The sequence below is a fragment of the Anser anser genome (genome assembly GCF_964211835.1).
Source record: "Anser anser genome assembly, chromosome: 11".
In the NCBI taxonomy this organism is placed as follows: Eukaryota; Metazoa; Chordata; class Aves; order Anseriformes; family Anatidae; genus Anser; species Anser anser.
The window spans coordinates 10,800,997-10,826,262 of NC_139732.1; the positions used below are offsets into that span (position 1 = coordinate 10,800,997).

The window sequence follows — 25,266 nt, forward strand, 5'->3', positions numbered from 1 at the left end:
GTCAGGGAAGAGAGGGTGGATGGATGGATCCTGCTCAGCTCTCCTCCCTCTATTGCAATCGTCCTGCCCCCTCTAGAGGCTGCATCCGCTCCCACCAACCCCTGAGTCCCCAGAGCACAGCAGAGGAGGGATGGAGGCACCGGGAGCTGCATCACTGCTGTGGACAGGGACACAGAGATGGGTGAGGGAAGCCTCCCAGCCAGGTTTTTTGCAGGTTCACATAAAATTTGGAGCTCATTTGCTGCTGGGCACCAAGGGGCACACCACGTGGCAGAGCTATTGGCTGCACGTGCACCACTGTATGTGACCACTGCTGGTGGGGACAGTGACAGCCACCTGATGATGTCCCAGCACAGGGACTGCTGTAATGCTGTAATGCTGAGTCCTTTGGCCAGTTCACAGCGTAGTTCTTCATCTGCTGCACTCCCAGCATGAAAGGAGGGTCTCCAAGGCAAGAGTAATTAGTAAGGAACATGTTAAAATGAAATGAGATGAATTGCAGGAAACTATGGAAAATGAAGATGGAGGAAGTGATCGAGTTCTGCAGGGCACCTGCAGGAGGAAAGGAAAAGTCTTGCTCTTTCCCATCCACTTTCTACCCTCACCACGAAGCATTTAAGGGCTTGGTCCTTAGGATAGGGGAAAGTTTGGGTCTCTCAATAACAGCACCGCAGAGCTGCCTCCGTCTGTGGGGATGTGTGAAGAAATGCAGCTGTTTTAAATAACAGAAGTTGAAAACCGGTTGTGAATAGATGCGTGATTGTGGTTTCAGCTGTCACAGCGAAGGTCCTTATTTCAAACACAAGCCAATGAAGCCCCATTCGTCTATCCAGGGCCCATCATAAGGCTGTTAAGGGAGCATCTGTCATAAAGCCACAATACCTTTAAATGCTTGAAAAAGGGCAGAGTAAAAACAACTGTGCTTAGCTTATATGCTTTTCTTTGGGTGACACGATTCTTGCAATTCTTTAGCAAAAAAAACGAGTGATAAAAACGATGGGTAGCCAAAATATGGGAGGTGAGTAGGATAAGGCTTGTTTCTCACCTTAGTGTAGAGTTTGTTTGTCTGTTTGGTTTTCCCAGCTAGCAGGATGGGCACGAAAGCCTGTGAAAAGGAGTGCAGAGAGTTCATGGCTCCAGTGCACCATGCATTGTACTCAGTGCACTCCCTCCAGCACACAAACCCTTCTCCTGCTCCCTGATGCAGCAGGGGAACCGTCTCAAGCAGCAGAACGGGGTGTTGCAGAGCCTGCTTTGTAGGCAAGGCTGGGGAGCAGCACGGAGGACAGGGGACAGCAGTAAAGGGACACGGCAAAGCCCTGCCAGCTGCCCACGGTGCTTTCCTCCACTCCCTGGTAAACTCATACTCACTGGCAAGGACAGCGTCTTTTCCTGATGTATAGGAAAACTGTCTTTTCCTGATGTTAGAGGAGCTGCACAGCTCCTCTTACTGCTGGGCAACACCCAGGCTGCCCAAAACACAGAGATGCAAGTGGCAAAACCAGTGGTCATACACAGACTGGCTTTGTAACAGTCACAGTATGTCGAGAGCATCTCACGCGTGTGACATTGATGCTCCTGGAGCTAGAGGCAGGCGTTTGGGCTCTGTAATGCACATCAGTCCCCTTCGAGAGGAACAGGAGTGTCCATGTTCAGCTTGACAGTGGTGGGAAAGACTTTGCTGTGTGATGCAACCAGGTGTTCATAATTCGTATTAAAATTTCGTCCAAAGCAAATTCCTCTTTTCTTTATAAATTCTATTTCATTGGCCCAGGTTGTTTTAAAAAATGTCTTAAATGTGGATGAAAAAATGGATTGTGGTCATATTTACACAGCTACTGGGTTCCTCTACAAAAATGTCACACCAAAAGATAGGCCTTCATCCCCAAAGTTTCAGTATATAGAAGTGATGCTTGCATTCATAGATTTCAAGCCAGGACCAGAATAAGGGTAAATATTTTTAAACTATCCAAGTGTTTAGAAAGCTAAATCTCCCTTCCGCCCCCCCCCCCAAAAAACACTGATGTAAACTCCCAGATTACCACCATCTGAGCTGGCCCCTGGATTTGGTCCAAGTGGTGTATCTCCCGCAGTCACAGCCCCGTGTTCGATTTCAGGCTGAAGCAGTGACTCATTCGGGCAGCTTCATCTCACTTAATTTGAGCTGACTGAAAGCACAGCATCTCGTCCCAGCAAGCTGCCCAGGCTCCCTCCCTTCCCAGCACAGAGCGGCATCTCCCAAAGGTGGCTCGACCTGCCTGTTCCAGCAGCGAGACCTCTGCTCCAGCCTCTTATCTGGAAAGCCTGTGACGTTGTGAATAAGTCCTTACAGAAAAGCCTGTGTTGGGGACAGCACCCAGTACAATGGCCCGACTGGGACTTTCATCCCTCGGGGAATAAAAATAGCAAGTAATATTAAAACTATGTATTTTCACAGATTGCCATCAGGGCTCACAACACATGAACACTTAATTTCCTGCTTTCAGTTCATTATCAGATTTCATTCTTAGGATAGTGAGGTTTGTAACATTTCTTTTTCCCCAGCATAGAAGAGTTTTCTTCTTTAGCCCCCATACGTTCAGCCATGAAAAATGAGATTGAAAATGATTAATAGGAAGCTGAAGGATTCATCTGAGATTGACAAAGATTAATATGAGTCTTATTCTTATCTGCTTTTGTTTTCTTTTCTCCTTCTCTCTTCCTCTTAGCTACCTAGACAGCTTAGATCGAATCGGAGCTGCAGACTACCAGCCCACGGAGCAGGATATCCTTCGAACCAGGGTCAAAACAACTGGCATCGTAGAAACCCACTTCACATTCAAAAACCTCCACTTCAGGTTAGTCCGAAACTGCACACAGCAGGAAATTTTCAGTGTTCATTTGTCACAGTGTTCCCCCACAGTTCCCCAAAAAGAAGCTATCAAACTGCCAGTTAACGCATTGATGGCTCCCACTGCAGAGGTGCAGCATTTCTGGGATTCAACAACATGAAAAGTTTGTAAATCCTGTCTTGAAAATCACTACCTTTAAGATACGAGCTCACGGTACCTTCTTCTAACCCAACCGACACCTCTTTGTTTAGAAACACTATATGAGATTGGCCCCAGGTCTGATAAAGCCTTGTAAATATACAGATATTTTCTCCAAAATGAGTTGAATCACGTGAGGCTGACACTATTTATCAATGGTTGTGATGTCAGCCAGCAAAGAGACCGAGACAGTGGTTAACAACCTTGTGCTTTGTGTTTGGAGCCTCCCAGGGACATTATGGCCAGAAAACGCCCACACTGCTAAAGTTTCCTGTTATCTAACAAAGAGCAAGCGCTGACGGTCCTCTCCTGTGCCACAGGCTCTTTGATGTCGGAGGCCAGAGGTCAGAACGCAAGAAGTGGATCCACTGCTTTGAGGATGTCACAGCGATCATTTTCTGCGTCGCGCTGAGCGGCTACGACCAGGTGCTCCATGAAGATGAAACCACGGTGAGTGCCAACCGGGTCTTGGAGGCCCCGACACTTCTTTACAGGACACTGTGTAGCCAAAAACTGCTCGGAGATGGCCTTATGCTGGCTGTGGTGCTACAGCAATGTGCTTTTGTCGGTCATTACCCCTTTCACTGACATCCTGGGGAGACTTGTCCTCCTCTACACTCCTCAAAACCAAGTCCTGCACTCCCAGGTAATGGTTCCTTGCACTGGGGAGGTCACAGTGTTGTATTTTCTTTTCTAGCTGAGCTGTGTGTTTTCAAAGTGTGTTAACAGGACTCAATACCCAGAAACAGAGGAGATGCAGATAGGTGGGCTTTTAAGACAAATTTAAGGAATTGGTCATACTGTGGTGATGAGAGGCATGGGAAGGCCATGCCTTCCTGAGACAGGCTCAGGCTAGGAGTTTAACCTATTTCTTCAGGCTACAGAAATTCATTTTTTCATGAGTGAAACTGGAACTGTTTGATTCCTTAGGTAATTTGCTCTAGGAGTGCTTTTATAACTTCCCACTGTGACATTAGGCTCAAAATACCATCTGGAAATAAAGTTAGCAAGGACCTGTGTGCTCCCTGGTATTAGGAGTGCAATTAATACAAATGATTTAAATACACAGAAAGGATGCAGAAAGACTCATTACTGAATTCTAGCCATTCATTCAGCGTGATGGAAATGAAAGCTTTAGGGACCAACAACAAGTGAGGCAAGCACGCGGTTGCATTTGTCTAACAAAAAGGAGTCAAAGGCCATACCCTAACTAAGGAAATTATTTCATCTGTGCCCAGTCTACAGCATCATGAAGGGCTTGCTCCTGCCAGCCCCGTCTGTCTGAAGGCCTTTATTCTCCTGCTTGTAAGGATGTTAGTCCTGCAGAAGGCTGGTGAGGAAGGAATTGAGGTGGTGGTTGCTATTCGTTATCAGGTTTCTCTTCCCAAAAAGATTGGCGGAGCTGTGGTTTGCAGCCTCTTCCAAGCTAGATATTTGAACTCTGGCAAACCGTTGGATGAAGTCACCTGCTTGTCTAGGTCATACCGATGCCAGAATTCAGGATGGTATTAACATCACACCTGTGTCCCTCCGGGTAGCTAGAGACTGACTGAGGTACCCTACATCCTCTCATACCCACTGATTTATAATCCTCAGTGTTCACCTTCCTCTGCCTCCAGCCCTGATATGCTCAAGGATGCTCAGTCCTGTAGGATTCACTGGTGAGGAACCAATACCTCCTGGTGTGATGTGAAAAACCCAGCCATTAACTCGATGCCACACAGCTGGTCAGGGGAAGCACACCAAGGACATGAAGAATACGCAGGGAGAGGACAGATTGCAGGGCAGTGAGCAAATGTGTGGCCTGAGAAGAGAACAAGGTGCTCTGTAGGTATGACTTGGGCTGTGTCACCCAAACCCTGAAGCCAAGGGCCGCTGCCAGTTCCCTCCTGGCACGGAAAGGTCCTGAGCAGAGTGCCAGCTCAGCCTCCTCTCTCAAAATGCCCCGCTGCAGAAGCCAGGATTTGTGCAGCTCTGACTTTGCTTTTGCATCAGGAACGTTCTGTCGCAGCGCCGACGTTCGCTCGCTGCTTCAAACCCTTTTCACAAAGCATTTCTGGGGATGCTGAGCAACAGGAGGGCAGAGGCAGCTGCTGTTCATTTACACATTCAGTGTAAATGGGGAGAGGATTCGGCACCAACACTGCCACGCTGCAGGACGCCCCCGCCTAACCCAAATAAACAACCCTGAGCGAGGCCAATGCAAATCAGAGGAACGACGGTGTCGCATCTTGTCTGCCCTGCTGTACCCGCTGCGCAAAGGGCAGGTGGGAAACGCAGCACCCACAGTCCTCGGTCCTCTCTCAGCTTCACCCCCTAGCACTCACTCTCCCCCCCCCGATAACGTGGTTCCTGTCCAAAAAAACAGCAGTAAAAGCAGCATCTCTTCAGTCAGCTGATCTGCCGTCTGCCTGCATCCGTCACATCTGCTGCCTCTAATGACGTAAATCAGCTTTTATTGCTTCTCACTTAGAAAACACAAAAGAGGAGGCAGCTAAGAGCTGGATGCTGTTCCTCCATCTTCATTTCCCATAGAAATGCACGCTGTGATGCAGGCACTTCCAGCTTCAGTAAGCCACTGGAGGTCGGGGGCTGTCCAGATGTGAAAAGACCTGTAGTGCTTTCATTGCTGGCATGGAGCCGTGAGAAGGAAGGAGCCCTGCTACATGCCAGGTGGCCAAAAAACACTTGAAAAGTGGGTGTGTGGAGGGAACAGCTTTTCCTGGTGCATTCAGTCTCCTGGTGACAATAATCATAGGATTTCATGATGGCTTTTTACGCTTCTCTAAGCCAAACCACACTTCGGGCAGGTGAAGCTGCAGTTTGAGTGCAGTCAAAGACTTCACCACAGAGCAAGGGCTCACCTTGCTCAGCTCCAGTTAACGCAAGAGCACTGGGATCAGCGTAGTGGTAGGGTCAGCTTGTCACATTGAAATAAGCCCACAGACAACAGGTTTGCTCTAAATCCTTTCAAACAGGACTGAGCAAAGAGCTGGTTAAAGGGGGCCGAGTGAAATGCCCATTGACCTGCCCCTTCCCTTAAAAGTAAAGCACATCTATAAGCTGGTAAGGGTTTTTTTGCATTTTTTTGCACTCCTTGTTCTGAAAGACTCAGCACCCATCCTCCTGCAGCAGCTAACGAGCAGTTGTGTGCAGAGCCCTCTCTCAGCAAGACCAGATAGTCTTTTAAGGGATGTGTTTTCGCTCCAATTCCCTGCCACAAAGAGCAACACCATGGGAGTCACGGAAGGCAAGTACTTCTCTGCATCCAGATCAGAAGGAAATCTCTCTGCATCTGTGATTTAGATGCCCCTTTGCCCCCAAAGACCACATTCTGCATAGGAGCACCCAGCCCTGTTGAGTCAAACCGCACACTTTGCCCCAAACACCACTTAGACCACTTCTCCTGTAGCACCATGACCCACAGCCAGGCTGCTGGGCACTGTGCATGTCTGGATCACAAGCAGAGAGAAGCAAACCCGCAGGGAAATTCAGGCCGTGCCACTGCCGCCAGACAGAGCCTGAGCTCAGGAGCCAAAATTGCACACCCTGCCCAACCCATTGCAATGGACAAGTTGTTGCCTTCAAGGTATTATGCCTCCCCTGCAGCTCCTGTTACCGAGCCCATCACAAGGACTTTGGTGGCTGTCTGCTGTGGGGTTTTTGTACACAGTGGCAACATCTCCCTGTAACTGGCTGAGCAGCTCAGTAGATTATGTTTTTGCCTAACGATGCTATTTTGTCTCATTTCTGGCTTATCTTTATGTTTGATAAGAGGAGGCTGGAGAAGGAAAAGACTCAGACCTGTAACTAGGAGGAGGGGAGAGGGACATCAGTCATAATAACCAGTAAAACTAGAGAAACTGATTAACAAAGGCAGGTGCACATTGTTCCTTTTAAATGTTTTAAAGCCGGCAATGGCATGGGACCTGTCATGGGATCCAATACTGTCCTCTTTGGTTCCTCCTCACAAATGCAAAAGAGCCGTGGCAAGAGAAGGAGATGCTGCATATTGCTGCCTCTGAAACAGATATTTAGGTCATCCATATCTGGCTAAGATATGAAAGTATTGTTTGTGTTCCCGTTGCTGAACGTGTAATGAGTAGAAGGCACGGTGCTGGTGACCCTTGGTGTGCATTAGTGGTGGCCTGTTAGTTCGTATTTCATTGCATGACCTGGTTAGCGTGCTCTCCCTGCTGCCAATGGGCACTGAAAATTGAATTGCAGCACTCGGAGATTTCCTCAGCAGTGACGAAGCAAGTGACAGCAGCTTGGGCATCTTAGGAAGTAAACCAGGAGGGGGATATGGAGTTTCTGTGCATGGGATAATGGTCAATGTCCTTACGGTCTGCATGACAGTTGGCACTTAGTCACGGAGGAAAACAAAAAAGATTGTATCAGCTGTGTGTTGCAGAAACAACCAGCTCTCCTCCCCAGCTTTGGGGAAAAAAATAAGAGGGGTTGTGAGTGTTTCTGGAGGGGAGGCAGGGTGGCATTCCTGGAGTTAGGTAGTACAGAACAGCTTGTGGAAATGGGGAGCTGTTCTGGTGGGTTCCCAGGAGCCCTCTGGGACACGAGAGCATTCCCCATGGGGCAGTAGGAAAAGGAAAAGGTGGGTTTTAGGACCTGAGTGAATAAGGAAGAGTGAGCAGAGCTGTGGTGGTGTTTGCCCAGCTAAGCAGCAGAGGTGGGGCAAAAATCCCCCTATACGGAGCATGAAGCCAGGTCAGCAGCCTCACGGAGCTTCCAAACTCACCTCAGGAATTTGAAAGGAAAGGGGATTTTTATCCTGACTGTCATTCCCTCCAGGGATGCACTGGTTTGTGCTGCGTGTGTGTTCAGGCTGAGACTGAATGCTAAGAGTCACTGCTTCTTGGGGAAACGCTGTCATGTCCTAACAGGTATCAATGCAAACTAATCAAGCCATAGAAGAGGACCAGAAGGATTTTTTAGGGTCCTTACATAGCCTTGCTGCCATAGGATAGTAAGCTTCACCTAACGGTGAAGCTCCTGGGAACCATCCCAGGAGAAGGCTTCAGCTTCTCTCTCCCACCCAAACCCAATGCCCTACTGGCACGGGGCCGGCGAGGTGCGGCACGGTAAGTACGGTCACCGAGGCTGAAGGCTGCTGCGAATGAGGTTATTAGCTTAAACCATGGCGAGCGTTTGTCTGTTTCTCTCTGCCTTTATTTTACATCAGTGAGGATGATAAAAAATGTTATTAAAAATGTTCTGCGAGGGACCCTGCTTAAAAACAGTTGATTATATTTTCTTTCTGTTCCCCTGACCACCCTCCGCTTTCTTCTCTCCTCCCAAAAGGCTTTGGGTAGCCAAGGACCTCCTGTATAAAATGTCTGTGGGTTCCTACGCGGTTACAATTTTGAGACCACGAGTAACAGAGGAGCGTTGCTCTGTGGCTCCCACAGCAGCCCGCACACAGTGAGTTAGCAGAAAAACAGCACACAAACGTGGGATGATCCAGATATGCGAACATCTTCCAATCGAGACCAATAAATAAGTGCATTTCTACAGCTGTACACGACCGCGTCCTCCCCACGCGCCGCTGCAGGGCGGAGAGGCGCTCGCTCGCCGCAAGCAGTGCAAAGCGCCTGGTGGCAGCGTCCCCTTTCCCTCCGGGCTGCGTCGGCTGCTTCTTTCCACAGGGCCTCTTGCATCTAACTAAAACGTTCATCAGCAGCTAACACGTGTCGGTGAAAAGGAAGGCGTTAATCAATAATGCACCGGGCTCAATTAAGCTGCCGGCGCGTGCAGCCCTGTTCTCTCTAGTGTGTCTCCTGCGTTGGCTGTAACATCTTGTGTGTGCACTAGCGGGTTTGGGGAGTGCTGTCCCAAGGAGCTGCCACGGGGACGAGCCGAGGAGCCGGCCTGTAACCCGATTTGCCTTTGGTAACCCCGTCCTCACGGCGCCTGCTCTCTCTGCTGCCCCGCTCCCGGTGGAGAGACGGCCACGCGACCGGCGTGCGCACTCCGGCGGCGGCCTCTCACGCCAAACAGCACCAAGCCTCAGCACCTTCACAACTTTTCCTCGGCCGCCCGACCTTATCTAGCCAAACAAAGGCCAAAAAATGAGCATTTGAGAGACCAACCAAATTTGGCAGGTATGGAGCTTCTCTTGAACCAAGAAAAAAAAAAAAAGAAACTGAGTTGAGAGTTGAAAGCAGCGGGGAACATGACTCTTGGTTGACTTTGCCGTGAGCTCTTTCCACCACCATGAAACCACGTGGCGGACTTTGCAGCTCTCTAACTGGTCTTTTTTTCATTCCTTTTATCTCTCTCCTTTCCTGTGTCGGTTTTTGCATGACCTATAACCAGAAAGCTGACCTCTCGCTGTGCGTGCATTTGAACTCATGGCTCTCCTCCTGGCGAGCAGCTAATGTTCTTCCTAGAGGCATGCGCTAACATCAGTGCTAGCTGGCTGACGTGTAGTCTGGTCCTTCTGAGATGCCCTTCCTTCCTTTTTTCTTTTTTATACTTTTTCCTCTTCCTTTTTCACCTTTTTTTCCTCTCTCTGCCAGACACTTTTTGTTGAGCCACTTTCAAAGAGAACTAAAACTAAAAATTTAAAAAAAAAAGAAAAGCACAACAACAGACAACAGCACTAAACAAAATAACAAAACCAGGCAAAGGTCACGGCAAGGTCATTTCCAAACTTATGTCACCTGGGTGTCTGCTTCCAACTCTAGATTAATTCAAGGATCTCCCAGTCCTTGGTTAATGTACCCAACCAATTGTGTGCCACACACTCAAGAAAGTTTAAAAAAAAAAAAGTTTTAGAAAATCTGCATGAGCTACACCGACACATGAATCTGATCAAAAAGGGCAAAAATAACTTCCCATCCATGCATGGTGCATGATGATTTATATGAGCTGGGATACAGTAAATTATATGCTATGCAAAATCAAAACAGCTCTGTATAGTTAAATGCCCTTAAGTTACTAACTGTACGTCCAATGTCCTAGGGATTGCATCTGTGTATGTATACGTTCAGCTGTATGTATACATAATTTATTATGTATATTGTAGCTATTCTTTTTTTTTGTTTTCCTCCTTAATTTAGTTTTTTTAGACTTCCTTACATGTTGAACATCCATGAGTTGCTGCCTTTGGCCTGATGTGATCTCTCCTTTCTATTGCAGAACCGCATGCATGAATCACTGAAGCTGTTTGACAGCATCTGCAACAACAAGTGGTTCACAGATACATCTATCATCCTCTTTCTAAACAAGAAGGACATATTTGAGGAGAAAATTAAGAAATCTCCACTGACTATCTGCTTTCCTGAGTACACAGGTAATGAGAAAGCTGGATGTACGGGATTGCATAGCAAAGAGAGGGAGTGGCTGCACACAGTATTTCCCATCCAGGTCGTTACTGGCCTGTGTTGCAGGCAGTGAGGCTAAAGATTTCTGGATGCACAGCTAGGGTTCCCATCGGCCTTACTGCAAAAGTTTTATCTCAATAAATGCCCCCACTGTCTCCTTGGGGGCTGTTCAGTGGCCCACGTAAAGCACAAGGATGGCTTAGATCTAGGACCTGTGGCCTGGTATCCAGCCCCAGCTATGATCCCTCTTGCAGGTCTGGCAGAAAGGCACAGTGAGCTTAACCATTACAAACAGGTAGTTGGTCTCTGGGACAGGGTTTGTTAGGCTGCCCACAGATGGAGTCCAAGTTTTGCTGGTTCTGAACCCATCACGGTCTCCTGTGGTCAGCAAGGATCCCAGTGTGACTCCTGCCCACTACCAAAGGGCCACAAGCTCTCTGGCACACAGACAGCAGGTCCCACAGCTTCCTTTCTTCAGCCCAAGCTGTAGAAGTTTTGACCCATTAGTTCAGGAGAACCCCCAGTTTCACTCTCAGGCTTGCTTACATCAAGCATCCGGACACAAAAACTCTTCCAGTTAAATGCAGATTCAGACAAGGTGCTTGATTTCCTTGTGCACCGGCCACACACACCTTGTAACCCATAGTGCAGGCACAGAGGAGCCATGGCAAGCCATGCCCTGCGCCTCGCTGGGGAGAAAGAGACTGTGATGATACTCGGAGATCAGAGCCGGTGCTCTGCAACAGGGCAGCGTGCAAGAAGCCCTCGCTCCTGCTGGCTGCCTGGCATCTGACCCGCTAATGACGAGCATACATCACCCATGCAAAGTCTGCAGCTGCACCCTGCTGCTTCCCGCTGCATCACGCCAGCTTCCACAAACCCTCATTACCATTCCGAGATAGCATAAAACTAAACTTTTATCGTCATGAATTATTTAAGCTCACCAGAGACATCCAGATGAATCAAGCTGACAGACAGAGAACCAGATCTCTTTGTCAGAAAACGTAGCTGAGAGCCGGGAGTACCAAGAGTGTCACATTTCTGGGCAGGCCAGCAAATTATTAACCAGAGCTTCCTATCACTAAGCACTGGATTTTCCCTACAAATAGGCAGGAGCGATCCACCATTGCTCCTTCAGGCTGAATGGGAGATGAACGTGGAGCTGAATGACTCCGACTGAGTTCAGAAGAACATCTATAGGCTTCCTCTCTGGGGAAGGTTTGGGAGTTTGTCACTGCCACCACATTTCGGCCAGCTACTTGTCCCCTTGGTCCAGACAGAACCAAAATATTCCTGGCACGTTTGTCTTAAAGATCTAATAATGGAAATTTCACAGTCTTTACAGTTCACAATAGTGCCAGCCCCAAATTTTTCTTGGTTGCAGAGGAGGTCATTGCTTGCCCTCTTTTGGATGGGTTGTAGAGCAGCTGCACACCATCTTCTTTATAGCTGCACTTTTTATACTGGAAGATTTTTATTATACCTTCTTCCTTTTATCCCTTTTCGCAATGAAGTGAACCTGTACCTTTCACTCTTTCTTCTTTACATTTTGTGGACCTGATTTTGTTAATCTTTGCTGCAGTCTCCCAGTAACCCCACACTGAAATAATATTCTTAGAAGCTTCTGATGGCCGAGATACTAGAGCAGCAGGGATTGTAGTCTCATATTTAACTTTTCATCCCAAAGTTATTCCAGCTCAAGAGATGAGTTCAATGTGGGAGGCAGACCCTGGTACACGCGTGGCTAAGTTCTCAGCAGAGGAAAACAAACATAGCTTGCTTCTAGAGCTCTTCAGTACGAGGCAGTGAACCAAAGCAATCCTTCCCAGTGCTCGGAGTACCCCAGACATGCGTTAAATTTCCTCAAAGTGCCATTCTGGAGGCTGGGACTCATCACAATGGCAGCCCCAGAGCTCTCATCTCTTGTACCACTGCAGAGGGCTGGGCTTGGGCATGGGGCAGTGGTGGAGAAGGAGGTGACTCCCCAGCAGCACTCCTCTTTAGGAAAATGAGAGCTGAGCTGCAAGCTTATCCCCTCAGCCTTTTAAAACACCCCTCCTGTTCTCCACTGAGGCACTGAAAGTCCTGCTGCTGGTCCAACAGGGAGGCGAACCAGTGGTGAGGAATGCCTCACCCAGAGGCACCCAGCAGTCCTGTTACAAGACAGAGGTTAGCACGTGCTAACATTAAGCCCAGACTTTAGACCCAGGCAGATTCCTTCAGCTCTCTCCCTCGTGCTATGCTGACCACGGCTTCTCGGCCAGGAAGGAATCAGCCAGGGTAGGCTTGGAGGATGAGGCCCTCAAAAGTCTGCTTTGTACATATCAAAGAAAGCCCACCAAGAAATGCCCGCAGTTGGCCTTGTGGCATGGTGAAAAAGCAGCATTAAGGGCAAAGTTGCCCTGGAGCTAAAAAGAAATATTTGATGAAAGCCTATAAATCAAACAGGCGGGCTTCTAACATCAAAAGTCGGTTACACAAAATGCTTTTAATAAATGAAGTTTCTAATGTCCATTAGTTCTGCTGACAGAGAATTATTAGAAGACTGCATTCACAAATTCGCTAGCTGCATGCTAGAGCACTGACTGTTTCCATCCCCTTAATTGACCCATGCTTTTAACTAATCCACAATACTAAGCAAAGCAACAGCAGAATCCAGGGCACATTTTAAACCAAGCTGGCGTTAGTGATTCCCTGCTAGCTCAGAAGGGATATAAATCCTCAGGTCTTTGAGCGCCCAACTTCCCTTTCATAAAATAGCCTCCCGTTTGCATACTGTATGTGGATCTAGTCCCAAATTCTTTACACCGATCCTTGTGCAACAGCCTGCTCCTGGTATTTTGCTCGTCTGACTTCCAGCATGTTCTCTCCAGCCCCTACCAACATTTCCCACCACTAAAGCACCATCGAGGGTCCCGCCAGCTTGGGTCCCTCCGAGGGCCAGGAGAAGTTAGGTTGACCAGGTCTAAGCACGTGCCCCGGGGGATTTGTGTGTGTGTTAGCCAGTGTCGAGTCTGCCCAGATGAAAAAGGATCTTCTCTGTTGTGTGGCCACTTGTGAGCTTTTTAACACAAAACCTGGTGTGTAAGAGCTGGGGTTTGGCACAGACACCTATGTACATCAAAACACGCAACTCCTCGTGGCATGATTTTAGCCACTGCTTTAGCAGGGGGTGCTGCGATTCTAATTCATGAAAAAAATGAGATTTTGAATTAGCATTTTCTGGGGAAAAAAATATCACTTTTCTCTGTAACACAGTTTGGATCTTTTCATGTCGCTTTCTCTTAGCAGTTCAGGGAAAGGAGGACACGGTTACCATTGCTGTCCTCAATTTGTGGATGTTTTAACTGCTCTTTTCCATTTAAAGCTGAAATTTTAATTTAAAAAAAAGTCTAAAAAAGGAAAAAAATGACAACCTTTTCACCAGGCCTAGTACTTACCACATTCCTGGCAGGTTTTTTTAAGTCCTTTTTTGTCACCATCATGAGGAGTTTGTTTTGGTTTTCTCATCATAGGTTTCCTAATAGCCAGCCCCCTCTCCCTCACCCATTTCACCTCTGTGCATGACGAACAGCAGCCCCGCACAAAACCAGGGATGAGACGGCCGAGGTGGAGGCATCCTCTTCCTTGCAGCACCACGGGCTGTTAGCAGTGCCCGTCCTTGGGACAAGTTCCCTGCATGTGGTGGCAGCTGGACCCCCACAATCCCTGCAAGCCCCCCTCATTCCTACACGGCGTGCTGCTCGTGGTGTTAGCAGATGCTGACCCTCACCCTGCAGATGTAGGGCTATGGGATTGCTTTAACTTGCTCTTTTTCCTTTCGTCTCGGCTCTCTCGCAGGCCCCAACTCTTTCACTGAGGCAGTGGCTTACATCCAGGCTCAGTACGAGAGCAAGAACAAGTCCCCCAACAAGGAGATCTACACGCACATCACCTGCGCCACCGACACCAACAACATCCAGTTCGTCTTCGACGCCGTCACGGATGTCATCATTGCCAACAACCTGCGGGGATGCGGACTCTACTAAAGCCCTCTCCTCCCCTCCTCTCCTTGCAGCCGCCAGGAGCGCCCGCAGTCCCGCGGACAGGTCCTCTCTCTTTCTTCTTCTCCTCCTCGGAAAGCGATGAGGAAGGAGTACGTAAACCCCTCCTTCTGCCCCAGGAAACTCCGCAGCAAGTTCTGCCTTCCCCCAGCCCTGTTTGGTTTTGTTTTCGTTTATTTTGGGTGAATTCCCCTCGCTGCCTCTTTCTACTCTTCCGTTCCAATTCACAGTGCTGTAGAGGGAGCTAATACATTTCCCACAAAGTGCATTTCAACTGCCAAAAGCCAGAAATACTCCATTTACAAAAAAAGAAAAACTCAAAGCCTTAAAATACTTGTCAGCAACAGCATAGTTTGGAACCAAAATGTCTTTTTTTTCCTTGAAATTAAGGGATATTTGTAATTCTCCTTATTTATCTTTTTTCACAATTACTATTTGTTTGAGAAGTACTAGACACGTGATCATTTTGAAGGTACCCTGTGGCTCCAGTTCCCACCCCAAAGCCAGAGGGGCCAGTGCTGAACGCAGCCCCAGCAGCCTGGCTTTGTATATTCTCCCTTTTTTCAGCCAGCTCTTTGAACAAGTGAAACAGCCATACCGAGTTTTGCTGGCGTCTAAGACGGACGCAGTAACAAAACCTACTAAGCATTGCCTAAAAACATTCATTACCAATAACAGTTTTACCTCCAGTTTTCCAAAATTAACGTTAAAATCTGCCTAGTGTTTTCAGTAACCCGGATCTTACTCCTGTCCGGCTGAGCTGCTGCACGGAGCGGGCTGGGCTGTAACGAGGATGGTGATCTTGGAGGTCTCTTCCAACCTAGATGATTCTGTGAGGATGCCCATGGCCAGCAGGTGACGGGGATTTCCCTGTGTGCCATGCAATTGAGGCAGGATGTGTCCCATTCGGGGCTGTGTGCGCACCACAGTTGGCACCAGGGATGCTCATGGCAAAGCACAGCCCTCGCTGTCCCCACAAAGCCAGGGTTTGACCTTCACGTACCTAAAATGTAGAGGGGTGATTTTGGAAACCTTACCAGGCTTGGGTGATGGTGGGGTGCGAGGGATCCCTTCGGCTCATGCCGACTCCTCGCTCATGTAAATGCCCCTAAGTCACCCACTGGAGCCTCCTGGCTGAGCAGAAGCAGGCGGCTTGTGTCACCTCCTCCCTGAGCATCCAGGAGAGGTGGCTCCAGGTTTAGTGCCTCCACCACGTCACCTCTTTACCCGTATCCAAAGCGTGAGGGATGGTTTATTAACGGGGAGGGAAGGCTCAGGGAGCTGATTTGTGCCAAGCGATGGAGTAGGAAGGACAAGTGCAAGGGAGAGAGGAAAGGAGGGAAGGAAAGGCAGGGGGGAAGGTGTGGAAAGGACAAGAGCAGCACCCAGCATGACAGAAGGTGTGGGCACAAAGAGAAGGATGAGCAAGGCTGGGCTGGGGCACGTGTGGCCTGCCATCGCCACAAGCTCCAAGTGCTGCTGGATGGGGTGAAGTTGGAGGGGGAGCCTGAGAGGTCAGGTGTGACCTCTGGGAACACAGAGGGACCCTTAATAGTCCACCCCAAAAGTGAGACAGCCACCTCCTAGCTCCTTCCCTGCCTCTCGTGAAAGTCCATGAGCGTGAGTCTTTCCAGGACAGCCGCGAGTCCAGCTGCGCTCTCCTCAGAGCCCCCACCAGGGCTTGCTTTCAGCTCTCGAGAGGTCTGGGACTCCTCCAGTGCCACGTCTGAGCAGGAGAATAGCTGTTTTCTTGCTGTGCCCACCCAGGAGAGGTGACGTGAGAGCAGGCCAAAGCAACACAGCCCAAAGGCAAGGGGCCAGGTGAGCGGGGGTGAGGGAGGCAGGGTGAGGAGCAGGTGGGAAGGGACAGAGGGGACCGGAGCCGGGGGTCTGGGGGGCTCGGTTTGGGGCAGAAGTTGCAGAAGGGAGATGAGGCAGGTTGAGGCAGCAGGGAGGAAGGGAAGATGGGAAGAGAAGCGTTCCCGGGAGGCTGGAGGGCTTTTGCCATCTGAGGTTGTGCTCTTCCAGGGATGGTGCTGGTGAGGTGTCTGACAGAACCCCAGGATGCAGGGCAGGAGGAAAACAAGGTGGCTCTCACCCACCTAACCCCATCGCGTGGCTCATAGCTCTGTCAGCAACGCCTTAATTAGCATGTAATTATAAAACTGTTTAATATTGCACAGGGAGGGCTCGCTGCACCTCTTCTGGACGCTCCCAGCCATAACACCAGGTCTCTGCTCTGGCACAAGCCACCTTTCTCTTCACCATCTCAGCCTTAAAATTCTGCTGGCAGAGTCAGCCCCCAGCCCCTCCACGTAGTGCCAACACGCTGCTACCCAGCCATCAGCTCAAGGACCCCTGAACGCAAGGCACGTGCACGTAGCTGTCTTTGTTTTAGCTCAGGAGTTTCAGAGTCACGGGGAAAGATTCTCAAAGAAAGGGTTTTCAAGGGTTTTCAACACGTGCCCAGTTCTCTTTGGTTCCCTAGGAGGTACCAGCTGCCTGCCCCAACCTTGGAAAGATTTCTAGGCATGCTGAGCTCTCATCCTGAAAGACTAAAGCCAAGGGAATGACAGTAAAATGCCATGAGCCTGCTTGTTCTTGCAGGAAGAAGAGTTGAGTGCATAAACAAGCACTGAATATGAAAGAGAAATACGCAGGACTCAGGTCTCCCCCTGCAAACTTCTCCTCCGCCCAATGCAGAGCCCTCTTCTTGCACGGCAGGCTGACGTTATCAAATTAACTCAGCTCCTTACTTTGCTTTTCAAGGCAGGGCACAACAGCAGTGGGACGGTGCTCCTGCCATGGAAGGTGGCAGGAAGTTAGCTGGAGGGACCCAGGTCGACAGGGATGCTCCTGGAGTTTGCTCAGGCGATGTACACGTGCACCGAGCATCGAGATCAGGGCTAGAAAGCTGAACATTAGTTACATTTGACACCTAAAGCGTACGTTATTGCCAGACCCATGGTGAAACTGTGTACAGCAGCGCACTGGTGCCTACACGGGCAGCAAAGCAGCGCTTTATGAAGCTTCATCAGAATAATTTGATCAGCAGCTCTAGGAGCTGGGAGGCTTTTTATTTCCACCCCTCGCTGTGCGTGACATTTCCTCCGATTCAGCAAGTAACAGAAGCTGTCCCCAGCGAAGGCAGCACCAAGCCAAAGCTCCAGGAGTTTCCAGCATGAAGCATGCAGGAATATTTTGGGGAAGAAAATCTGAATTAACCCCAAACTCTGCTAAATGCAGCTGTGCCACCAGTCCTGCTGGGTGCTCTCGCACCCTGCTCTGGGCTGGATTTGGGCAGCCCAAAAGGGGACCAGGAGGTGCAAACCCACCCAGCCCCGGCAGCATCCCCAGGCAGTTGGTTATCATCCCTGGCTGGCACTCCACAGGGACACAAGGGAGAAAAAGAGGAGGAAATGTTGACACACTGAGCCTTTTCTTTCATTTTCTTTGGCATATTGTACATCTAAAGCTTCATTTCAGCTGCTGCTGCTGACATTCCCTCCCTCACAGAAGTGTCGGGAGGATTAACTGACAAAGGCTTGAAACGGTGTTTGAAAGATGAAATGCTTTCAGTGTTAAACACTACTATTTTTCCCACTTGATGGCCTTGTATAGTTTTTTTTTTTTTTTGTCTCCAAGAATGCCTGCCAAAGCATTACTCACCGCTGGGTTTCTGCATCCCTCCCAGGCCCTTTCTGACAGATGTGCCTTTCGCAGGCAGTTTTTGCCCAGTGCTTTTTCTCAGTCCTCAACCCTGGCAGTCCTTGCAGGAATTGCCTAGAAACGTTGCGTGTACACCTCGCTGCCCTTCAGAGCTAACGGGGGAACGTGCAAACGGTGCCTGATTTCGGCATGCCTGCTGGAGGCTCGATGGATGCAGGTTTTAAGGACCCGGCCCAACAGCAGCATCCACGTGGCACCACGCTCAGAGCAGCTCTGACAAGTCACAGTGAGCTTCAGGCAGCAGCAGAAAGAAAGAAACTGTCCTCGTGCTCCATCAGCAACGAGATGGTTGGGTGTGTGGATACACAAGATGAAAAAATTCCCATAGGACCCTTATTTAAAGAGCAATTTCAACAGAATAGAGAAACCTGTGGAAGGAAAAGCTTGTAATGAACCCATAGATGAGGCACTGGGATGTGCAACCACCTCACAGAGGAGGCAGCAGTAGTGGGGCTTACAGCAATAAAGACAGGCCAGGAAAGCACACCTGCACATACAGCTCCCTATCCCAAAGGCCAGCTTTTTTTCTTACCATGCTCTGGCTTTCACGGGTGGCCCAGGGAAGTGCAAGCTCTCTGCGGGGCCATCTGGCCGCCTATCTGCAGGCCCATCCCTGCTGCCTCCTGCGGTGCCCCAGCAGCCTCCAAAAAATGCTTCCCAGTACTCCTGTTTCTCTCAGGAATTCGTGAGAATTCGCTGCTTGCTCTCATCCTTGCTTGTGGCTCTCCTTACTTTCTCAGCGAGGCGCAGGTACAGGGTCCAGGTGCAGCACGATGCAGGCAAACCCCAGGCTCCAGAGCTGGACCACAGCCTGGACCTCCACAGAGGGGAGGACGGCCTCGGAGGATGTCCTCAGGACACATGATTTTGTTTTAAAGGACACCAGAAGTATTAACAAGAGCAGCCGATACTGTAACGTGCTAAAATATATCTGATGGTTTTAATTGATTATGGCATGGAACGAGCTTTGCTTCCAGGCCAGGAGCAGTCCCCAAGAGGTGAGGATTAGCACCGTAAGATGTCCTTTTGCCAGATCACCCCAGTTTGCCAGACCTCACACCATGGCATGCGAGATATTTGTGGCAGAGCTCCTGGGAACGAAGCTGAGCATCAGCTCTGTTAGATGAGAGTAGCACTGTTACATCCGTGTCTTTGTCATGGGCCAGGTTTGGCTTCAGGCTTATGACCAAAAACTCCCCAGCCATTTCCAAGGAGCGTGACATACCCATTAATGGAAGTGTCCAGGTCAGCAGGGACGGTGCTGCACAGCACCACCCTGAACCAGCCAGGAAACTCCCGACCCCATCACACACAGCCCAGCACATCCCCAGCACAGGCTGCCCAAAAGGGCAGACCATGGTCTTGCCTCCATTTCCCCCGAGGAAAGAGCAGACAGAAACACTCCCAAAAGCACCAAGACTCGTTTGTACATGATAATTTCTGAGCGCCTGCGATGGCACGATGTAATTGATGCTGACAGATACAGGTATGTGACCTATATAAGAAGCTGTGCTGAGAACGTGGCTATGTAGAGGGATTTCTCCCAGGGCTGCTCGTGTCCAAGCCAGCAGCCTGGGGGCTCTCTGGGGAGATCTTAATCTGTGCTGCCCATGGCAGGGCACGCGTGCTGGCCCTTGAAGGCTGGTGCATCGGCTGTAGGAGGACCAGAGCTTCCCAGCTGGCACCCTGCAGCTGGGAGAAGCCAGCTCAGGTCCCCTGCTGGGACCTTCTCTCTCTCTGTGATTTGCAATATTGCACCCCCCAAAAAAAGTCAGAAGCCACAGCTGCATCGCACACCCTGACAGAGCCTTAATATTACTCTCACAACCAAATCCTGGCTGCCCCGTGGCACTGGCAGGAGGCTCTGCCCCCGAATGCAGGGCTCCAGGTGGGGAGAGGGGAGCACAGCAGGTACCAGCACGAGGTCCCTCACCACCCTCTCCCCAGGACCGTGCCAACCCCTCTCATTTTCTGGGACCCCCTCATTCCCCCAGACCAGCCCAGCTCCAGGACCACAGCTCACCCAGGACAGCCTCACCCTCTCCGCCTCACACGCGCATCAAGTTTAAAGACAAGGCACCACCCCATTAAAACCCCATTCCCTGATTTAACACCCACAGCCCTCTCCCCTCGCCTCCCTTTCCCCTCCCTCCAGCTCAACAAGGGAACAGTGACCGTCACCGTGCCTCCGGGCCGCCCTGCCCGCTGTCCCCTCTCCGCCACCGACCTCTTCCCGACGGATCGCCGGGGGCTTCCTCGTGCTGCCTCCCCGTTGAACCGTTCCTCCTGCATGTTCGATGGCCCGGCCTGTATTAACTGTAATTTTGTACGAAGAGTGACTGTCCGTTGGTTTAATAGAGCGTTAGCGAGTGTAATAATTTATTGGCTGTCGGTAATGTATTTATTAGTTACAAAATGTTAATAAAGTGCCAGCTCTTTTCTAGTGTGAGAGGGTTTTATTGTGTCTCCCTTGAGCGTGTGCTGCTTTTTCTCGGCCCTGCTGCTCCGTGCTGTTTGTCACCATCCTGTGGCACTGCCGAAGCCATGGCAGACCATCTGTCTGTCTGTCCGGCCCATGTCAGTTGTCCATCCCAGCCTCACTCAACTGGCAATAAGGAATTTGAAAAGGATCAGCCCAAAAGGTGAGTGATTGCCTTTGTATCTGTGCCACTCGCTGCCAAGCGCGACAACACCGGGGCATGAGAGCAGCCACCTGCACTCTGACCCCTTCTGCCTTAAAGATCTGACATTTGTGATGTTTTATCTGATTCAAACACCTGCATGAAAGCCATTTAAATAAAGTGGGGGTGATGTGGGCAGCAGGCAGCATGGCTGGTGTTCCTTTGCTTGTTGGCAGTGTCCCCGCTTCCCCGAGCTTTCCTCCTGTGCCGTGGTTGCAAATCTGTTACAAGCAGCAAGTTTTGTATTGCTTTTCCTCCATCAATCAGCAAGCACAGCGACAAAAGAGCTATTTCTGGTTCATTTCAGTAAGTCGTGCTTTCTCCCCATTGCAGTGACACAATACTTGGAGCACCTCTTGGTCCCTTCAAAATAACTCCCGTGTCAGTTTGTTCTTTTGTGTCTGAACCAAAGGGCTTCCATCGCTGGAGGCAAGAAACAGAAAGCACAAATACAAACTTGAAGACAGCAAGGGAAAATTTTCTATCAGCCTGAACATGGGAAATTAGATGTTATTCCTGTTTACTTCACCGGTTTTCAGTGGTGTAACTTCAGCTGGACTTGGCCTCAGCAGTTCCCGTACCTCCGAGCCTGCAGCCCAGGCAGGATCTCAGACCAGCTCTGAGGACAACGACCAGCTCAGGGAGAAGGGGTTTGTCTTTGGGTATTTGTATGCAGGATCCCTTAAGATCTCTCTTCTGGGATGCCATCCTGCTCAGATATCCAGGGCTCGGAAGTTACCAGGGTTTTCTCTGCATTTGGGGCTTGGATTCCCCCAGGCGCATCCTTTGTTTGTTAAGGAAAGGAGTGGTGCTGGAAGAGCAGCTGAAACACACATTTATGGAACAAAACGTGATGAACAAAGAACTAAAACCAACTAAAACACACCCAGCTACTTGCCACCAAAACCTCAAGACCCAGCATTTTTTGCAAAGGCCACTCGGTCAAGGCAAGAAGAGCCACATCCATTTGTGGTGGTTTTCCTGCTTTCCCATGAAAAAATTCTTTAAAAAGAAAAAAAAGGATAAGGATCAAATGAGGTCCAGAAGCTTTGGAAAGCGACTACTTGGCATTCACAGCTACTCCTTGCCAAGGAAACAACAGCGTAATCTCAAAGCTTTTCAAGATGAAATCAGACATCTGCTAAATTTTGCATGCAAAAGCTGCAGTCAGAGTGTAGCTAAGAAAATGACTCACTAATAAAACATTCATGGAAAACTCCAAAATGTGTAATTGGGTCATCATTTCATTAGGAAACACGTGTGCTCTCAGGAATCCAGGCAAGCCCGAGCCACCCTGGCTGTGCTGGGTGTCCACGAGCACTGCGGTGCCTGAGGCTTCTCCTGGATTTTGCCATGGAGCAGCTGGGAATGGCTTCGTGTTAATTTCCAGAGTAAGTTAATGATGGAGATGGATCTGAGAGCTGTGCCTTGCCTTCCCTCCCCGCTCACTACCAGCGGCGTGCGGCTGCCTCCGAGCCTCCACTTGCTGGGGCCGACCTGGCAGAGGAGCCTCACCTCGCCTCGCCTCCTTCTCTCCTCTCCCTCTGTCCGCTCTGCCTCCTCTCTGGCAACAGCTCCTGTAGCATGGGGAAACCAGGCTCCAAGCGGGGCTTCGCTCACACATTAAGGATAATTAGAAAGAAAAAAGGTCTTAGCAGTTGCCTCCATGTCCCTGCTAAGGCTCCTCCATGGCACAGCCCGCACACACCCTTCTGGGCTCCTTGGTGCCACTCGGCCTCCACCGCGGTGTGTGCAGAGGTGGAAGGCTTCACGAGGGGCAGAAGGGCCCAGCAGGGACAGGACCTGCCCCAGTCCTTGTCCCCGTGATGGCTCTGCTCCAGCCATCACAGGGTGCTGCTGGTGCTGAGCCCCGGGGCTGTTTGCCCCTCATTTAGCCTCCACAAGCAACGCTCCAGGGGTGCCAAAGGGACACAGGTGAGGCCAGAAGCCTGCAGCCCCCTCCCCCAGTCCTCTCTTTAGGAGAATGATGAGCAAATGATTTTCTTCCCCCCACTAATTCTTGAAACCCCGGCACCAGCCTCTGCTGGAGCAGCCGGCAGGGAGGCCCAGGACAAGCCACGGCCTCCACGCCTGTCCTGTGCTGCAGCCGGGAGGAGCACGACCTCCCCTTCCCGTGCCACCAGCTCACGCCCAGCACTGTCTCACTGTGAGGTTTTGCTTTCTAACCGTTTCAGCGTGGGGGAAGAAGAAGTCCTCCTCTCCTCTAACTCTTTCTCTCTCTTTGCCTTTCTCTCCTCTCTCTCCTCCCCACGTGCTCCCTGATGCAGAACCGCATGCACGAATCTCTCATGCTCTTCGACTCCATCTGTAACAACAAATTCTTCATTGATACCTCCATCATTCTCTTCCTCAACAAGAAAGACCTATTTGCCGAGAAGATCAAGAAGTCGCCTCTGACCATCTGCTTCCCCGAATACACAGGTACGTGCCGGGGCCGCGCCGCACCACGGGGAGGGGGGAGATGGGCACCGATCGCCTTCACAGGGCGGCGATAGCACTGCCCACCTCCAAGTGCATGAGATGGCCCCAGCACCCCAAGGGACATCTCTTGGGGTTGAGCTGTGTCTCATGCTCGGGGAATTCTTGTGGCAAAGGTGCGAGAGCAGCTGCCAGGACAGAGGGCTCCGGATGCATCCCCAGAGGAACAGCGGCTCTCCAGAGCATGACCCTGGCAGTCCCACCAAGGGGAGTGAGAAAAGCAAGGAAAGCCAGTGAAGGGAAAGCACTGGTCATGGCAAGAGAGGAAAACCAACACCACGAGACCCACCAGAGGACGCTCGGCCTTCCCTAGGGTTTGCTGACAGGGCCTGGAGCGCGGCTGCAGGAGCGGAGACGCGAGGGCCTCAAAGCCCAGGCTGCCACCTGCGTCCCCTCACACGGGGCACACTCCTGGAAGAGAAGAGCCCTGTCACAACAGAAATGGGTGAAACCACACAAAAATTGTACCAGTTCATAAGTGAAACCAACCCAGCTCAGAGGAAATGGAATCAAGGAAGTGCTGTAGAAAGAAATCCACTCTGATTCTGTTTTTCTGAGGAAAAAATAAGTTCCAGTTGAGAAATTCCAGCACCCCTCACAACACTTGGTGTCAGCAGCTTCACCCAGTGCCCACAGTGGGCACCAGCACCCCAGGGGCTGGCCCCAGCCCCCAGCAGCACGAGGCACCAGCATCCCCTGGAGGCTTCACAGCACCGCCAGCATGCAGCAGCATTTCCCCTTCTCTTTCCTGGGCCACGGGCTGGGATGTTGAAAGCCACCTGGGAGCTTTTTGGCACCTCCCAGCTCCTTCTGCCCCAACAGGAGGCAGCCTGGTGGCACCCGGTCACCTCCCTGTGTCTTCAGCCGCCACCTGCACCGGGAAAGAGGGGAAGCATCAAGCCAGAAGAGGAAAATAAATCTCCAGATAATAGATGCTCTTCCAAAGGCGATTTCAGGGGCATAATTCAGGCTTTGTGGCTCTCCGCGAGGGGCCAGGCACAGCCACTCTCGCTGCCGTAAGCAGCTTAATGCGATAATGCACATTTTTTGGCTCAAACTTCTGTCCCCCCCAGCCCATGCTGGAGAAGCAAAACTCCCCAAGGGGCCAAGCAAACAGACAGCAACGTGTCCTCGAGGGACTCCAGCCCCACGGGCTGCCCCTCACTCATACCAAACTCCTGAATCAAGCTCCTGGTCAGCCCCAGCTTCCCCCTAAGGGCACCCATGGGCGATGCTGGAGAGGGCACCCAGTGCTCCCAGCCCCTGCCTGCCTGACCGGGGGGCACGCGGCCCCCCGGCCGTTCACCCCTGTGCACCACGGGATGTGCTGCAGGGACTCACCGTGGTGCCAGGACGAGTGTCCCTCGGGGACCACCGAGCAGCCCTCCAGCCCGGGCAGGGGCAGCTGGGGGCTGCCTCCCTCCGCTGGGGGGAAATAGAGGAGCGTGGCGAGGAGGGCAAAGCAACGACACCTGGGGAGGGAGGTGGTGGTGGCAGAGCCCAGGTGCTCGTGATTTGGGGGAAAAAGAGGGGGAAAGGGGGGCAGACGGGGAAAATGGGGAAATGCCGGGGGAAAAGGGGTAGATGGGGATGGAAATGGGGGAGAACTGGGGGAAAGGGGAGGAATAAGGGGGAAAGGGCAGCCCCTGCTCCTAGCTTGGGGTGGCAGCACCTATGGGTGTTGTGCCTGCCTGCACCGGGGTGCTGGGGGGGGGCCTTGGTGTGTTGCCCCCTTGGATGCTGGGGAGCGAGACTGAGGCCCAGGGCCACTGTGAGGGGCTGCTGGAAAAAAATCTCACCTGGGTTTAAAAAAAAAAAAAAAAAAGGACAAAAAGGGGTTTTGCCTGCTCTTTCTGAGAAAAAATATTTTTCCAGCAGCATGGCAGGGGGGTGGCGGTGCCTGTCCCTGACGCCCCCGCGCTGTCCCCCCCTGTGCCCGCAG

General features: G+C 50.9%; 1 protein-coding gene and 1 long non-coding RNA gene across 5 annotated transcripts in view; one reads left to right on the top strand and one right to left on the bottom strand.

Annotated features, from left to right (window-relative positions):
* The window catches only part of GNAO1 (G protein subunit alpha o1), a 138,660-nt gene that overhangs the window by 111,470 nt on the left and 1,924 nt on the right, over nt 1–25,266 (top strand). Inside the window, exons 5-8 of one of the 2 annotated variants that reach the window (XM_083851875.1) lie at nt 2,709–2,837; nt 3,350–3,479; nt 10,188–10,341; nt 14,213–20,591. In XM_083851875.1, the coding sequence (XP_083708001.1) occupies nt 2,709–2,837; nt 3,350–3,479; nt 10,188–10,341; nt 14,213–14,400 (601 nt within the window). In that variant the 3' untranslated portion in view covers nt 14,401–20,591. Of the gene's footprint in view, nt 1–2,708; nt 2,838–3,349; nt 3,480–10,187; nt 10,342–14,212; nt 20,592–23,113; nt 23,268–25,266 lie in introns of those variants that run through there. The other variant, XM_083851874.1, reaches the window with a different exon arrangement.
* Nucleotides 20,668–25,258, bottom strand: LOC310905513. Of its 3 annotated transcripts, XR_014589125.1 has the most exons (6): nt 24,666–25,256; nt 23,814–24,195; nt 23,614–23,735; nt 23,013–23,151; nt 22,341–22,435; nt 20,668–21,648 (listed from the first exon to the last, which is right to left on the bottom strand). It is a non-coding gene; the product is annotated as an uncharacterized lncRNA (long non-coding RNA). The 3 variants fall into 3 exon arrangements; XR_014589124.1 differs by having other exon boundaries at nt 22,341–23,151; nt 24,666–25,258; XR_014589126.1 differs by having other exon boundaries at nt 20,668–22,435; nt 24,666–25,255.